The sequence below is a fragment of the Nicotiana tomentosiformis genome, chromosome 6 (assembly GCF_000390325.3).
Source record: "Nicotiana tomentosiformis chromosome 6, ASM39032v3, whole genome shotgun sequence".
Classification (NCBI taxonomy): domain Eukaryota; kingdom Viridiplantae; phylum Streptophyta; class Magnoliopsida; order Solanales; family Solanaceae; genus Nicotiana; species Nicotiana tomentosiformis.
This window is the reverse complement of record NC_090817.1, coordinates 9011007-9029290: the sequence shown is the minus strand read 5'-3', so window position 1 is coordinate 9029290 and position 18284 is coordinate 9011007. Positions and strand designations below refer to the sequence as shown.

Here is an 18284-nt window from a genome sequence, read left to right as displayed (position 1 = left end):
CGATAATCAATTTTCAACAAGTTGTTAGTCAATTCGGTAAACTCGTTCCATCTCTTAAGTTTTATATTTTAATTTTTCTTTGTTTTATTTATTTTCTATTACTTTATTAATTAAGATGGCTTCCTTAAAAAAATATTTTGGTAAAAATAAGGGAAAATCCAAGAGTGACGAATCTAGTGCTCAATCTGTTCCTCCTCCACTGCCCCAGGCTCCCCGAACCAAACTCCATATACGTCCTACACCTGCTATTCTTGATAGCGATAATAGTTTATTACAATTTACTGAAAGTCAATTTTGCCATAATATTAGAGCTGGTGAACAATTAGATCATGAATTAATGAATGCTCTTTATTCTAATCCAACTATTGATGAAAATGATGACGAAGAAATAGATTTTGATGAAACTCAACCGGATGATGATACACCAACTAGTCATGCTCCTGATGTTAACCCAACTAGTGATAACCCCGCTAATCCAAATGATGCCCCATTTGATACTCCTGTTACTACCCCTACTTTTTCTAGACAACCTAGCAAACGGACGGAAATATCTCCCGTTTGGCCATTTTTTACTCAACTAATTTCAGAAAATAAGGCTAAGTGTAAACTTGTAACACAGAGTTAGTTTTTAAATATTTTGGATCGCGCGTAGGATCGTGGGGGTGGGGGAGGGGGGAAACTTTGGCTAGACACATAATGAAACACCCTCAAGATAGAGTGAGATATCTTCGTCTGAAAGCTTTGGACGAGGGGAAAAGTCTACCTACTCCTAGTTAGGTTGACCCTAGTACCGGTTCAAATCAATTTCAACCGGGAATTAACACTGTTACCGGTGGTATTTTATATTATGATCCAAAAAAAGATCGGGAAGAATTGGCAAAAATGGCAACTGTTATGTGTTTACCCTATAGTTTTCCTTCTGACCCTAACTTTGTGCATTATATTAGAAAGTTTTTTAATCCTACTTATAAAGGTTTTCCTCGCACAACCATAAAGAGAGATATTTATAAATATAAACATGAATATGAACAATATTTGTGCTATTTATTTACTTATATAAATTGTCGTGTTTCTATTACAACTGATATTGGTAGAAGTGGTAACGACTGTGATTACCTTACTGTTACCAGTCATTAGATTGATGAGGATTGGATAATGCAAAAGCGCATTATTTCTTATAGAATAATTAATTCACGTCACACAGGGCAGTTTATTGCTAGCACAGTTACAGATATTTGTAGATATTTTTGCATTAGTGATAAAATAATGTCAATTTCAATGGATAATGCTACTAGTAACACAAATTCTATAGCCTTGCTTACCACTACGCTAAATCCTACATTTAGTGATTTTTTTCATGTTAGATATATTTGTCATATTTACCATTTAATTGTGGGTGATGGTATGAGAATTTTAAATATTGAAATTGAAAAGGTTAAAATGGCTCTTAACTGGCTTTTTTATTCAAACCGTAGAAGTAGACTTAGAGAATATTTTAAAAGATGCGATGAATTTGGCCTAAGAGAAAGAAAGGTTCCTAAACCTTGTCCAACTAGATGGAATTACATGTATGAAAGTTTGGTTGTTGCATATGAATATAGAAACCCCATAAACTCAACATTTAATGCACATGTAAGTGATGATGATGAGCACCTTACAAATGGGGATTGGACTAATGTTAAAATACTTGTAGATTTTTTAGAAAAATTTCATATTGCTACAAATAAATTTTCTGGGCAATATTATCCTACTATTTCTAACTGTTTAGTTTATATTACAGAACTTGCAAATTTGTTTGCTCATTTTTCAGAGGGTGGGAAAATTTATAAACTTGCTATTGATTCTATGAGAAAAAAGTTTAAAAAATATTTTTTCCCTATTCTCCCTATTTATGGTGTTTCTGCTTTGTTAAATCCTTGTATGAAATTAGGAGGTCCTCATTTTTGGTATGAAACTGTTTATAATGGTTTAGCACTTAAAGATGAGGAATTATCTCAACTTTCGAAAATAATAGCCTCAATTAGAATAAATGCTCAAACTATTTTTAATACTTATCAAGTTGCATTAAATCATGCTAGACCAAATGTTCTAACTCATTCTTCTTCTGATTCTCAATCATCTAAAAGAACTGCGGGAGTATGAGCACTTAGTGCTTGGGTGGGGTTTAGGGGTTCTCAAGGTTCTAGTAGTAGTGATTTTTCACAACTAAATGAGCTTGAAGTTTATTTGTCGCAGAGAATTGAGGAAGTGAATCCCGACGGTTCCTTTAATCTTTTGGAAAGATGGAAGGACAAAGAAAAATACTTTCCGGTTCTTTCAAGGATGGCCCGAGACATTTTAACTATTCAAGCTTCAACAGTGGCATCAGAGAGCGCTTTCAGTCAAGCAAGACTTCAACTCGGTGATTATAGAGCGTCTATGAGGGAAAGTTTGAAAAAATCAGTACTTTTCAGAGATTGGATCCGGTCGGAAAGAAGAAATTTTGAACTTGCTGAATCACAACCAAATGAAGACGAAGCTTACGAAGAAATGCTAGCTGAACTTGCGGAAGATGTTGCTTCGCCCGAAAGTGGTGATGACCAAGCTACTTTTCCGCCACCACCAACGAAAATTCCTCCGGACCTTGATAGATTTATGAAGTTTGTAAGAGATACCATGTAACTTGTATGAACAAAAATTAGTATGTATTATGTAACTTATATTTTGGCACATCTTGATTAGTTTCTTTTTCTTCTCAATGGTGGTATTAGCACCTTGTTGTGTTCATTCCATAGGGGGATGAAGACTAAAAAAGATATTGCCATATTTTTTAATGCTATAATAAAATTACAAGGTATATCTCTTTATAATATTTTTGTCTTTAGACTTAGATATTATTTTTAACATCCTTTTGTCTCTAAAGGGGTGATTCTTTTTGGAATGGATCAAAAATATAATAGATTCACATAAATTGGAACGGAGGGAATAGTAAATTCTTTTAGAAAGCTAAACAGTTTATTTTTCAACCCAATTTGAATATATACATCTTATATATATATATATATATATAAATTGGAATGGAGGGAATAGTAAATTCTTTTAGAAAGTTAAACAGTTTATTTTTCAACCCAATTTGAATATATACATCTTATATATATATATATATATACACATCTTATATATAGTATATAAGATGTATATATAGCTTATCGAATATAGCTTATTACAAAAAGCCGTTTAGGCCCGAGCCCGTTTAATTTGGGTCCGGCCCGGGACCGTTTGAACCGGCCCACTTGGCTCGTTTAGGTCCGGGACCGGCCCACATGCCAACCCTAATTTAGATACCGGAACTGTCTCTAGACAGAAGAAGTCAGTACATGGATTTTGCATTATCATCAATACTTTCTTTTATTATGTATCTTGGCCAATGTTATACAGAAACTTTTCAAAGACAAATACAACAATCAAAACAACATTTGTGAAAAGAAAAGGTACATATAATTTCTTGGTAAAACAGGAAAAAGAATGAATTGTTACAATATGAAACAGGAAAAAATAGTATATATTAGTACATCTTTTGCACAAAGTATAACAATGGCCTCAATTCAACAACACAACAACAAACTCAGTATATTCCCACAAGTGGGGATTCCAATCGACTCAATTCACTTGTTAGAATTGAGGCTTAAAACATTCTCCAGGAATCTGTCCATTGAATCGCGTCGTATCTTTACAATAATCATAGATCATGTAATTGTTCCTTACCCAATTCATTTGCCCTTGCTTAGCATAGCTCAATTGACTATACTCAGGAGAAGTATACCAATTATTTGGAGTTGGAGCAGCACAATGGCTAATGCTACCTGGTCCATACCAGGGACAAGCTCGTGGCGCGAAATTTCTGTACTTGGCTATAAATGGAGCATTGGTCCAGTCAATCTTGTCAAGGCCGCCTCTAGTTGCCCAATTATCGGCGTTCCAAAGGCTAGAGTAAACCCCCATTCCTTGTGCGTTTGGATAGAGAATTCCCTGGCTTTGATAATTCTTGTATACTCTGATTGGTATATCGTCAACGTACCATCTGCAATAGGAATGGTTAAACAATGAGTCAAGTACTGCCTGACTTCTGATCTAAGGACAGAAGGACAGAGACGGATTCAGGATTCAAATTTGATGAGTTCAACTTTTAATGTTCTTACCACTCAACCTATTGTCAGAATTTGATTTTTGTTGAAATTTTAGTACTAAACTTTTACATAAATATCTATATTCCGCGTCGAAAATGTACCTCTACATCCGCGTCTACCTGTGGAAACTAAGGCACTTAGGAATTTTGAGAAAATTGGGAGTTTTGTGTTTTTAGTATTAAACAGGGGCTGATTTAGGCCCAAATTACGATGCATGTGAACACATGGTCTTTTCGCCAAACTATGTACTTTATGTACATATTTCCTAGAACTAATCTAATATTATTTGCTGGCCCCCATGCTCCAAAAGGTTGAGTGACGCATTTAGTCGAATGCTGAGTTATTTGCTCAAAAAAGAGGGATTTATTCCAACTAAATACTTTCTTTTTCTCCTTTTTTAGTATGTACCCATATTCTTATAATCCTAGATCCGCATCGGGACTATTAGGAAAATTTATGGAATAGAACGACTTACACAACTGCACTGGGGTTCCAATGAATGGTGTAGTTATGATAATCAGCAGTTGGATCAAACCATGGATAGAATTGTTGTTCCCTGCCTCCTGCACCTTGAGTAAAAATATTTGTGTGTATAATATATGGATGCCCTGATACATTCCCTAAAAACTCGAAGTCGATCTCGTCGTGTTTGTCACCAGTAGAGGATAACTGTAGAATTAACAACCAGAAATCAGGCTTTTCAGTCATAGTTGTTTAGAATAACATCCTAATTAATCAGGAAGTTAACCTATTTCTTGATATTTTTACTTTTGCCACCAACAGGGAACTTACATAGTATGCAGTAACTGTTCCAGCAGAGTTTCCAGGCACCAATTTGATTTGCATTTGTATGCTTCCAAAAAGAAATGCCCCTTTTGATTGTACACCTGAACCTGAAAATGAAAACCAAAGTAGTAGTGTTGAGTGATATAACCCAAAAAAAAAAACAAGAAGAAGAAGAAGAAAAAAAAGAAAGATGTGTGAAATGAGATCTTGATTATCCTATATTTAGCTAGAGGTTGGTAAACTTCCTAGCCAGTCAATCTATGAATTCTGTTTCACTTCCAGTGTTTGATTACATTAAACTTTTGCTGTGTCATATCAAGTGTTTCTTGACAAAAAGTTTAACTAACTTCTACTCTAATGAGTAGAACAATTAGTAATATGAAAATAAGACAGATAATTTGTTATATAACAAGTTGAATTATACTGCTAGTATAAAAATAGTTGTATTTTGTTTTTTCAGGTAGCGTTTTTCTTAGCCTATTTAGCAAGTGGCACATTAACATAGCCTAAATTCGTCGAAGGGATAAAACAAAAATAAAGATAAGAAAAAAGGGAAGTCTTTTCCTTTATTTCCATCCAAATAGAGAACGAAGAAACCACTCAAAAAATGAAAGCTAGATAAAGCTCTATGGTCGAACTCAGTAAATTCCGACAAATGATATACCGATTTATCTGTTTATTTTATGTGAAAAGGGAGACAATGTCAGTATATATAAGTTAAAGATCGTTTTTGTTTAACATTTCTTTTTTTTTTCTCCAGCGCAGGAGGCCAAGCATTCTGCCAGACGTCCCACAGGGGATTTCATCAGGGTAAATTCCAATCTAACTATTAAATAAATAATTATGACTGGGCAGTTGCACTAAGGAAGAGAGCTAGTCCGTTAGGTCTTTTCGTTCTGGAGCAGGGTCATTTACCCCAAGGCCGGGTGTGATGTAGATAGACTATTTAATATACGTATTAATAGCTATAGGTCATAATGAGACAACTTTACCGTTGCAACATATGCGACATGTTTAAACATGAGAAAGGTAAATGAAACTTTACCTGAGGATTGATCAAGAACAAGCTGAAGATCATTTCCTTGCATCCAAGAATGATGGGCACCCCAGCCAATATACATGTTATCTGAGAACATACCATTGACTGAAACCAAATGAAATGCAATTGCCAAAATGAACAAATTAGCCAAAGAAAGAAGTCGAGAGCTGGCCATAATTTTGAACATGGAACTGTAATAGATTTCTTGCTTCTCTCAGTTTTGCAAATTAATGGTGTGTGTTTGTTCTTAGGAATATGACCATGTTTTTATACATGTCATAATCAAATTAAATAATACCATTTTGATAAAAACCCTGTAGAGAATGTAGATGATCTGACCACGTCTTGATTTCCATGTCCTTAGTTATAGGTTTACAGATCAGCTTGGATTCCCAGCACTGCAGCACATATTTTGCTTCCAATAATCAAGGAGAAATTAGGTGGAGGGGGCAGAAAAGTAATTTTAAATATCAAACTTAATACTCCATCTGTTTTAATTTATATCAAACTTTCATTTTTATTCGGTCCAAAAATGACTGTCATAATTTATTATTTAGAAATAATTTAATTTAATTTTTTTTATTTTGCCCTAATGAGGTAATTTATAACTACATAAATATTTATGCCTTATTTTAAACCACGAGTTTTAAAAGATATTTTCTCTTTCTTAAGTGTCGCGCACCATGTAAATTGGGACAAACGGAATAATATTATTTTTTTGGTTTTTAGAAACGTTGCCGTAATTCATGAGAAAAAAATTCGCATTAAATGAAGGAATATAGCAGCTAGAATATGTCTGTATATTCTTTACATAGATATATTTGGAGAATATAATTGAGGTTATTGTTGGAAAATATGAAAAGATTGCAAAACAGTAGTATAGCATACAGCTAGGACGCGGCTTGGAGTTACAAAATGACGTGCATCAGACTAATGAAAAGGCTCGACTTGGCCACAAGTACGTAGCAAGTTATCAACTAAACCAAAGGGTCTTTTTTGGTTTCACATTCGCTAATTAAATTTGAATTCGCGCCGATCAACCCACGGTAGAAATAAAGCGCTCCCTAATAATCTAAGATGAATTTTCTTTTCCATGTTCAAATAAGATATTAATTAAATTCTTTTTTCCCAACAAAAAGAGCAGTCTGATGCACACGCCATTCCGCGTTCATACATGATATGGAAAGGTAATGGTGGAGGCTGGAACTCCGCGAAGGGGGTTCAAAAAAAAAGTTTAAAAACATCGTAACTAGTGGGAATTGAACCTATGACCTTTTAAAGATTTTGAACCCCCTTGACCACTAAGATACACTTTTGGGTTATGTCAAGGGAGTTCAAAACCTAATATATAGAGTTAAAAAACAGATTTTGCCTTATATATACAGTGTAATTTTTTGGCGAAGGTTGGTGAACCCCCTTCCGCCCCCCTAAATCCGCCCATGTGGAAAGGGCCGCACCCTACGGGGTGATGTAGAGAGTCTATTCTAATACAAGTATTAGTGACTGTTTCCACGGCTCGAACCCGTGACCCTATATGTCACACGGAAACAACTTTACTGTTGCTCTAAGGCTCCCCTTATATACAAATTATGCAGGGTCCGGGGAAGGGCTGCACTTCAAGGGGTGTAATATAGACAGTCTACCCTAATGCAAGTATTAGTGGATGCTTGCACGGTTTGAACCCGTGACTTATAGATAACACAGAAATAATTTTACTGTTACTCCAAGGCTCCGCTTATATACCAATCTGAATTAATTTAATTCTTGCAATGATCATTTGTCACAAATTGAAGAGAGTTAGGTTAACTTATTTTCTTAAATTTTCTTTTCTTGACAATGAATACTTTGTGTGAAAGTGTTTTATTTTTTAGAATTTGACGTTCGTTTTACAGCTAGGACGCGGCTTAGAGCTATAAAATGACGTGCATCGGACTAATGAAAAGGCTCGACTTAGCAAGTTATCAACTAAACCATAACTTCTTTTGGTTTCGATGATTAAATTCGAATTTACGCTCGAAAGTTCATGTTAGAACTTAGGAGTAAACACTCTCTAATAAAAGTGACTTTGTACTCGCAAAGGCGACGCAAATATATACGTGACCTAAAGTCAAAATTTAATGTGAGGCCTAACTTTTTCAAGAAAATATTATAATATATTTTTATTTGAAGTCTATTTTTCTAGCTTTTTGAGATGCAAAATTGTTACTTAATAATTTTTTTAATAATAGTTTTCTTCTAATAATTCCTTTTCAATTGATAATTTAGCCAACACATTAAATTTTTGTTAAGATACTATCGGTCTTAGGTAATATAAGCATTTGAAAAAGAATCAAGTCTTTTTATTTGATTCAATATATCGATTGGAGTATATTAACAATTTTAATTTAGAAACGTTAACCAAATTCAGATGTTAGAAAAATTATTCACGCTGCCTATTTATAAGTAAGTCAAACGATTACTTTATTTACATATCTAGAATAATATCTTTCTTTCTATATGAAAAGTCTACGTATTAAAAGTACTAAACATTATTATTTTAAAGTACATATAAACCGGTTATTTCTGAAAAATGAGCCCCCAAATTAAGGCACAAGTCTTATTAGGTAGAACATTAGAGCCGGTCTTGTATGCTCGGGGCTCAAAGAAGATTTCTCTTTTCCATGTTCAAATAAAAAATATTATAAACTAAATTCTATTTTTTCCACCAAATCGCTGTATACACCATCTAATTAATCTAATTCTTGTTGATTAATAATCATTTGTCACAAACTGAAAAGAGTTAGGTTAACTTATTTCTTCAATTTTCTTTTCTTGACTATGAATACTTTGTATGAAAGTGTTTTATTTTATGTTAATTTGAATTTTTTTTTCTCTTCATATTTATAGGATAATATTTGATGACACTATATTTACTCAAAATATAAAATAAGCCAATAAACATCATAAATTCTTTACAAAATTGGAGCCTCATATCAAGAAGTACAATGGTTGGCTTAAATTGTTACAAAATAAAAAGTAATGTTAAGTTGATTAATTATTTGAAGTGTATATAAATAAAAAAGTGTAACTAGTGCTCCAAAATCGTCATAGCGTAAACTTTCTCAAAAAATTATACATCATTGCCCTTAAATGCCTACTAATGTGTGTTTGCGTGTGTTTGTATCATAACTTTATAGAGACAAAAAGTTTCAATTGAAAACTTGAGATATTTATTAGTTTTGCAATATTGCGAAAATACTTTAGCGGATATAAGAAATCTTAAAATTTAGATTATCAGAGTCTCCTTGCTATAATTTGCTTTCCACTGTTTTTTTTTAATTATAAAAAAATATAGTTATGGATGACTAATGGTAGATGAGATTTTACGCGAATAGTGATCGATTCACTATTTACTTTTTCTAGCTGTTATACATAAATTATACACCGATAATATACGACTATACATATTATATATAAAATATACATATATTATACATCTGCATTCTATTTTTAATTTAATCGATTAGGTGAGCGACCATTTAGGCTAGTTCTTCCTAGTAGATGATCATCCTTTCACAGAATATGGACCTTGAGATCGAGCTTAATACAAACATTCAAATTTTAATAGAAAAGAATGAGATACATAAATGAGATCAACTCAGCAAGATCTTCTTGCGGAAAACAACCAAAAAGAAAGAATTGAGAACAAAAAATAACAAACATGACAAGCAAAATAATAAAATGGAAAAAGTGCAGCTTTCACTTTGACGTCGTCCTTCTCGATTCATGCATATTATCCTTGCACAAATATCATGTTAATTTTTTCTGTATCGTTCTAATTTTGACGCCCTACTAGTTTTGTGGCAATGAACATTCAGTAGGCGTAACTCCCTTGAATCGTTTAGTATCTTTGCAATAGTCATAAATCATGTATTTGCTTCTAATTGAGTTCATTTGATCCACTTTAGGAGCACTCAATTTATTGTATAAAGGTGAATTCCACCAATTGGATTTTGTGGGAATTGCACATTGACCAATACTCAATGGTCCATTCCAATAACAAGCTCTTGGCCTAAAGTTACGATATGTTGCAATAAATGGTGCATTTGTCCAATCAATTTTATCACGGCCACCTCTTGTTGCCCATTCATCAGCATTCCAAAGGCTAGAGTAGATTCTCATTCCTTGTTGGTTTGGGAATGGAATTCCTTTGAGCTCATAATTTCTAAATACCCTAATTGGAATACCATCTACGTACCATCTGAAAAAAAATAAGTAGTGACACATCAAATTTCAAGATTTTCTGGCTTTCTTACTATATATATATATATATATATATATATATATATATATATATATATATATATATATATATATATATATGCGCGTCGTATGTTTGGTATAGCGGAAGTCATTCTCCGAAAAATGTTTTTGAAGAATGATTTGTTTTCTAGAAGATGTTGCAATGTTTGGCAAAAGGATGGAAAATATTTTTCGAAAATAAAATTATTTAATTTATTAAAGATTGATAACAATATTAGTAAACATAATAATGGTTTGATGAAAATTTTGAATATTAAACATAATATCCAAGTGTTGATTAAGCTGATATAACATTAAGCGGTGAGATATTTGTGAAAGAAAATAACTCCCGACGTGAATGAAGGTAGTCATCCCAGGACTGGCAACTAAATACCGGGAAAATAATTTATTTTCTGAGAATATTTTCTAAAAAGTATTGGGGGAAAGATAAAAAGTAAAAATCGACTTACACGACAGCATTGAGATTCCAGTGAATGGTGTAGTTGTGAAAATCTGCAGTTGGATCAAACCAAGGATAGAATTGTTGCTCCTTGTTTCCAACACCTTGGGTGTAAATATTTGTGTGGATAATGTAAGGTTGTCCTGATACATTTCCTAAAAACTCGAAGTCGATTTCATCATGTTTGGTGCCAGTAGAAGATAGCTGCACGAATCAATAAACAGACAATGTCTTATTATACACTAGCAGTGTAAATAGTTTAAAACTCCACTAATTTTTTGAACAGCTGGTTGAGTAATCTAACAACTTTTATATGTAGTAAGTTGAATTCCAAAAGGTTTATTAAGAAAATTCAAACTAGAATATTGTATAGTTGTACTTACATAGTATGTTGTAACAGTTCCAGCGGAGTTGTTAGGTACCAACTTGATAAGCATTTCAAAGCTACCAAAGAGAAATGTTCTTTTTGATTGCGCACCAGAACCTGAAGTTAAAACCAGATCAGTAATATTGTCAATTGAAATTGATAAGCACAAATTATTTGGGCAGGCACTTTCCTCTAGCCAAAGACGGATCTAAAGCAGGTTCTATCGTTTCAACTAAAGTCATTATTTTTTTAATTAAACTATATATTTATACATATGTCAAAATAAATTAAAAATTCTTTTCAAAATATATACATGTAATATGATCACACGTATTCTGAACGGATATACTCTAAATTCTGGATTCTCCTACAGCTCGAGCAGTCACAAGGGAAGGGTAGGCAAATAAGCATTTTTTTTAGCACATCATACATGAAAAGAAAACTAAACTTGCCTGCAGATTTATCAAGGACAAGTTGAAGATCATCCCCTTGCATTTTACAATGATGAGCACCCCAATTGATATACATGCTACTTGAGATCTTTCCATTGACTAGAGTACAACGAAATGCAAATGTTGCAATGATCAAAACCAAGGAAAAAGTTATGAATTTGGCCATCTTTAATTTGCCACACAATTTTGTTCTTTGTGAGTCACTTGGAAATGACACATTTTGCTCTTAGGCTGTGGAGGCTCTTATATAGCTGAAAATTAAGACCCTTTCAATTACTTTGTAAACCTCTTTTATGTATTTTGCTGTCCACGTCTGAAATTGACATTCTAAGAGTTGAGTAGGTTATTTGTTTTTATTGTTCAAATAAGGCAATTGGCAATTATTAAGATGTCTGGTTACATGTATGTTGCATCAGCTTATGTATGGGCAAGAAAAAAAAAAGAATGAATATTTGTGAAGATAATTGAAGTTACAGCCGGACATGAGTCTAATAATATTAAAACCATTATAATATGATCTCGCGCGCTTCATTATTAGTACTTGATTAAAGTAAACAATCTTTGCACTATCGATATATTATATAATCGGTTATAAAAAATTATTTACTGTATGACAGCGAGAATATTTAGAATATATTCTATTCATAATTTAAATTGAGAACATAATTGAGGTAATTGTTGGAAGATTACGAAAAGGTTGCAAAATAGAAGTAGCACAGCTGGGAGACGGCTTGGGGTTATATGAAATGACGTGCATGCGACTAAACCATGGTTTTTCTTTCCATGCATAATTGCAGGAAAAATGAGTTCCACTGCCTGAATTACCAATCGGCCTACTATATCTGCTGGTCTTGATTCGGTTCGAACTTCTGTCATGTTAAGTTTCCTGATCTGCTTTATACAAGCCGGTATTTTGTGTACTTCAGGGCGCGCTGGCTAGCCCTGCTCAACGCCCTACATCCTTCTCTTGAGAGCTTCATTGAGTGCAGCTAGAGCTTCGCTTATAGGTTCGGCCATACTCAGCAGCTAGTTTTGGTCCAAACTTTATTTTTGTCTTAATATATATTCATTGAATATATACAAAATTTTAATTAATATTCTTATCACTTATAAGGACTAGAATCTCGAACTCATAAACTTTAATTAAATTCTGACTTCAAAATAAAATTATCTACACCTGAAAACTTGGTGTATATGTCAAATTAAATTAATTTAATTCCAAGTGATCAATCCTAGGTCAAAAATTGAAGAGAGTTAAGATATCCGTTCTACAAAATTTAAAGTGTGTTATTTTATTGAAGTTTGTTTTTCTCACATTTTTAGAATAATTTCAGCCGAACATTCTACTAGTGCAATTCCTACAACTCTGCGGTGCACCTAGACATTTAGCCAAGTTTCTTCGTTAACTGTTTAAAAATTAACATTATTTATGTTTAATAATATCAAGTCACTTAAAGTCCAATTATAGTTAATTGTTTATAATAAATGTGGAATAATCTATAAATTAAGTTAATAATATATTAATTTACACGAACAGTGTCATAAATATGTTTGTATAAATATATACTCCGCTCACTTTAATTTTTGTAGGCGTATCAAAATGGGGAAGGTCGAGAGAGCTCTGCGTAAGATGTGCAGGGGAAGAGCGACTGGGTCAGATGAAATTTTGGTAGAATTTTAGAAGAGCATGGGTAGAACTGGCTTGGAATGGCTCACGGGGTTGTTTAACACCATCTTTAGGACGAAGAAAATGCCTGAGGAATGGAGGTGGAGTACGATGATTCCGGTGTATAAGAATAAGAGAGATATCCAAAACTGTAATAACTATAGGGGTATCAAGCTGTTGAGCCACACTATGAAAGTCTGGGAGAGAGTGGTGGAAGCGAGGGTGAGGAAAAGCGTGTCTATTTTCGAAAATCAGTTCGTATTCATGCCGGGACATTCAACTACGGAATCAATTTACCTTGTAAGGAGGTTGGTGGAGTAGTATAGACAGAGGAAGAGAGACCTACATATCTAGAGAAAGCATACGATAAAGTCCCGGGGGAGATTCTATGGAGGTGTTTGGAGGCTAGGGGTGTTCCAGTGGCTTACACTATGGTGATTAAGGACATGTATGATGGAGCCAAGATACGAGTGAGGACCGTGGGGGGAGGGGGTATTCAGACCACTTTTCAGCTGTGATGGGGTTGCACTAGGGATCGGCTCTTAGCCCATTCTTATTTGCCTTGGCGTTGGACACACTGACGTACCACATTCAAGGGGAGGTGCCATGGTGTATGTTATTTGCGGATGATATTGTTCTGATTGACGAGAGGTGATGCGGAGTTAACGCGAGACTGGAGGTTTGGAGACAGACCTTGGAATTTAAAGGTTTCAAGTTGAGTAGAACCAAGACTGAGTACTTGAAGTGCAAGTTCAGTGACAAAAATAAGGGTGCAGACGTGGACGTGAGGCTTCATACACAAGTCATCCATAAGAGAGCTAGTTTCAAGTACCTTGGGTCTATTATCCAAGAAAATGGGGAGATTTATGAGGATGTTACTCATCATATTGGAGCGGGGTGGATGAAATTGAGACTCATATCCGGTGTTTTATGTGATAAAAATATACCACCCAAACTTAAGGGTAAGTTTTACAGAGTAGTTGTCAGAACTACCATGTTGTACGGAGCAGAATTTTGGCCAGTCAAGAACTCCCATGGCCAGAAGATAAAAATAGTGGAAATGAAGATGCTGAGATGGATGTGCGGACATACCAGGATTGATAAAAGTAGAAATGAAGATATTCGGGATAGGGTAGGAGTAGCCTCGATGGAGGACAAGATATGAAAAGCGAGGATTAAGTGGTTTCGGCATGTGAAGAGGAGAAGCTCATATGCTCCAGTAAGGAGGTGTGAGAGGTTGGCCTCGGGTGGTCTGAAAAAGGGTAGAGGCAGGCCAAAGAAGTATCGGGGAGAGATAATTAGACAGGACTTAGTGTTGCTTCAGCTCACTGAGGACATGACCCTTAATAGGAAGGTGTGGAAGTTGAAGATTAGGGTAAAACGTTAGTCGGTAGTCAAGTGTGTGTCTTTCCCATATCGGTAGTAGTAGTAGTAGTAGTAGTCAGCCTTGTATTCGATTATGGATAGTCTTGATTACTACACGTTTTCTTATTATATTACTGTTGATAATGCTTGTTCTCTTATTTTGTTATTATTGTTACTGCTTGTTTTCTTATTATTTTGTTGTTACTATTTTTTTTTTCTTTCTTTTAGTCGGGGGTCTATCGAAAATAACCTCTCTATCCTCAAGGTAGGGGTAATGTCTGCATACATACTACACTCCCCAAACCGTATTCGTGGGATTATACTGAGTTTATTGTTGTTGTCACTTTAATTTATGTTGTACAGTTTAATTGGAGTAGAAGAATTACAAAAAAAATAAAGACTTTTGGTCTTCAGATGCCATCAGATTTTTGTAGCTATAAAATCATGTCTTTGAGGCTAAACTAGAAATTTTAAAGTTATGTTCTTTATAAATATATACATACATTTCCCCCTAAAATGGACTAATAAGAAAATAGTGTTACAATATCTCTTTTAGATTTCATTCTTTGTACTGGAGATGGGTAATTATGGTTTCTTTCTTAGATGGACAAATATTCACGTCGTTCAAAATTCATAGTTTACAACTAACAGGAAAATAATTTTTTCAAAGAGTTTTTTTATTATTTTAAAACCACCACCAAGGCATTGCGCCATTGGTGTTGGGGGTTAGGCTCGACCCCTACTATGCCTATTCACAAGAAACTAAAATTACAAAAGGTGGGGGACATAGACCTAAACCTCCGTGATTGAAAAGTGAATCTGCAAAAAATTAGAAGAGGGAGCCTATACAACTCTTCCTAAGCAAACTATGCATTCAATTTACAAAGAAATTACATTTGTCGTACCTTCTTCTAATACTAGGAAGTTGCCACTTATCTAGTTGAAAGTGTCCCTTCACCTCTTTTGGAAGATGTTGGAAAGTGTAGTAGAAGGTACCATTTTCACTAGATGAATCAAGTTTAGCTAAGAAATCTGCCACCTGACTGGCTTCCCTAAAGCAATGTTTGAAGAGTACCTTTGTTCCATTAACTGCAGCAGTGATAGCTGCGATAGTCTTTCTGAATTTGAGGTTCTTCGTGTCTTTGTTGTTCAACATATCAGTCACAATCTTAGATTCCAGTTCCAAGTTAAAGGCAGTAATTCCCTTTTGGAGCCACCAGTCCACCCCATACTTTGATACATGTGCTTTCTCTTGGTTGTTGCTATTGCATTGGATTGGAATTGAAAATGCCATTATTAAGTCACCTACTTCATTCATGATTACTCCTCCCATCCTGCTATCGAGTTGTTCCTAAGAAAGCTACCATCTGTGTTAACTTTGTACCTCCCTGCCTCAGGTTTATTCCATGTCACCTTTCTCCAAATTACTACTGGCTTAAGCCTTTCAATAGTATGGCATTGTTGAGCCCAAGTTCCAGTTATTTTTAATTTTGGATATTCTATCGAGACGGCTGCATTAATGGTCCATTGTATTTTTACCTCCATTCCCTATTTGATAAATTTTTTCTACTCTCTATATTTACAAGTTGTCCAGCTTCTCCAGGTTTCCCAAAATATACAAATTGGAATAATTTGAAGTAGCAATTTGTAAAATTTATTCTTAGGTTTGATGTCCCTCCATCTTTTCAATATCATTTTTGGTAATAGATGCTGGTGTCTGATTCCCAGAGGTGCCCTAAAGAAGTTTCATATATGGTTCATAGCCTCGCCTTCAATAAACGCTTGTTGGATTGAGTCACACCTCAGTTGGAGCAGTAGAAATATCTAGATGCGTACTGATTGCCAAAGTTGATAATTATTTCATCAAAAGGTAACATACGCAATAATAATCTCCAAATTAGAAAAGATAGTTTAAAAGGAACACTTTTGTGCCATACCTAAGCAACTATTTTTCTCCTTTGAGTGTCTGATCATATGCCATGCAGATGTGTTGGAGAATTACCTATCTTGAGTAGCATTACATATAGCATAGTCAGGTTGATTATTGTGACCTATCTCAATGTTACTAATCTGCTTAATCATGTGCTCTAGAAGAATACTTCCGAGCTTGTTAAGGTCCCAACTGCCATTTGTGATGTACTCCTTGACCTTGGCCTTTTGATTATTAACATCATACGGGTACAGAGCTGTCAGGGCGCCTTTTTCACTCCAATTGTCCCACCACATACTACTTTCTCCATTGTTGACTTTCTAAATGATATTGGTTTCAACAATATCTTTACCACTTAAAGACACTTCCATGCTTGGGAATTACCAGGGTACCACTTTTTTGGTGAAGGATGAGATCTACAACAATACTTGTCCATCAAGAATTCAGCCCACAAGGAACTTTGAGTCCTAAACCTCCACCATCTTTTAACGGCTAGAGTATTAAAAATGTCCATCCTTCATATTTGGGCAAACACATGTTCTTTCAAGACCTCTAATGATATTTAGCTTTATCAGTACTAGAGCCCCAAAAAACCTAGCAAAATGCCTTTCCAATAGATTAATGGAAGTTTTAGGAGGGTTGATAGCAGTAAGAGTGTAGGTAGGCATCGACCGAAGCACACTTTTGATAAGAACTATTTTTCCATCATAAGTGAGCATTTTACCTTGCTAACATGGAGTCTTTTAACCACTTTAGTGATCATATCATCAAAATAGCAAATCTTATTCGTACTCACATAGATAGGACACCCAAAGTATGTAAAAGGACAATATTTAAACATAAAACCAGTACAAACCCTAATCTTATTGATCATGTAAGCACTAGCTTTGGGTTCAGTGAGGAAAAACTATTTTTGGTTGTTCACTTTATGACCAAAAGCCTTTTCATAATTGGTAATTTGCTTCATAATAAGCTTTACAGATCTACTAGTACCACTGCTAAAGATGACAATATCATCCGCATATGCAAGATCATTAATCTGGGGACTTCTGCGATTCATATTGAAAGGAGTAAAACTATTGTTGGTATGAAGGTTGTTAAGAGTTCTGCAAAGTACCTCAGCAACCAATATAAAGAATGAGGGGGAGAGTGGATCACCTTGTTTAAGGCCTTGTGAAGAGGAGAAAAATTTATTTCTGGAGCCATTAATAAGAATAGAATACCATACATTGGATATGAGTCTCCAAATGTTGTTGATCCAAGTCTCAGAGAAACCAAATCTATTCAAGACTGCCACAATAAAATCCCAAGACATTCTATCATACGCTTTGACCATATCTAACTTTAGAATAATATTACCCCTAATATTGGGCTTGGAGATGTTATGGACAATTTCTTGTGCAAGCACAACATTTTTAGTAGTAAGTCTACCAGAGATGAAACCACTATGGTTTACTGAAGCCAACTTATTAAGGAGAGGATTGTGTCTTCTAGCAATAATCTTAAAAATAATCTTGTTGGTGTAGTTTCTCAAGATGATTGGCCTTAAATCAGAGAATGTAAAAAGGTTTTTCACTTTAAGGATAACGGCCAAACAAGTATGTAGTGAAATTGGTTCTCCTCTTGCTATAGATATTGCTACTAATGGTCGAACTAGGCTGAGCATGGCCAAAATTTGAGTTGAAATATATCTCCTTAAGCCTTTACTTGAAAGTGTATATGTTGGCTCACATGATGAGGACTCACCTCTAAAAGATTCGTATAGAAAATTG

The 18284-nt window shown here is 34.5% G+C and overlaps 2 protein-coding genes across 2 annotated transcripts; both read right to left on the bottom strand.

Moving 5' to 3' along the window:
* Nucleotides 1–3400: 3400 nt before the first annotated feature.
* On the bottom strand, nucleotides 3401–6319 carry LOC104113369 (probable xyloglucan endotransglucosylase/hydrolase protein 26). Its single transcript, XM_009623506.4, has 4 exons — nucleotides 5998–6319; nucleotides 4959–5059; nucleotides 4642–4835; nucleotides 3401–4060 (listed from the first exon to the last, which is right to left on the bottom strand). The coding sequence occupies exons 1-4, from the start codon at nucleotides 6176–6178 to the stop codon at nucleotides 3652–3654; spliced, it is 885 nt and encodes a 294-aa protein (XP_009621801.1). The 5' UTR covers nucleotides 6179–6319; the 3' UTR covers nucleotides 3401–3651.
* A 3224-nt stretch (nucleotides 6320–9543) lies between these two features.
* Nucleotides 9544–11747, bottom strand: LOC104113370 (probable xyloglucan endotransglucosylase/hydrolase protein 26). Its single transcript, XM_009623507.4, has 4 exons — nucleotides 11552–11747; nucleotides 11116–11216; nucleotides 10743–10936; nucleotides 9544–10231 (listed from the first exon to the last, which is right to left on the bottom strand). Exons 1-4 carry the CDS (start codon nucleotides 11715–11717, stop codon nucleotides 9823–9825), a joined length of 870 nt encoding a protein of 289 aa, XP_009621802.1. The 5' UTR covers nucleotides 11718–11747; the 3' UTR covers nucleotides 9544–9822.
* Nucleotides 11748–18284: the final 6537 nt, after the last annotated feature.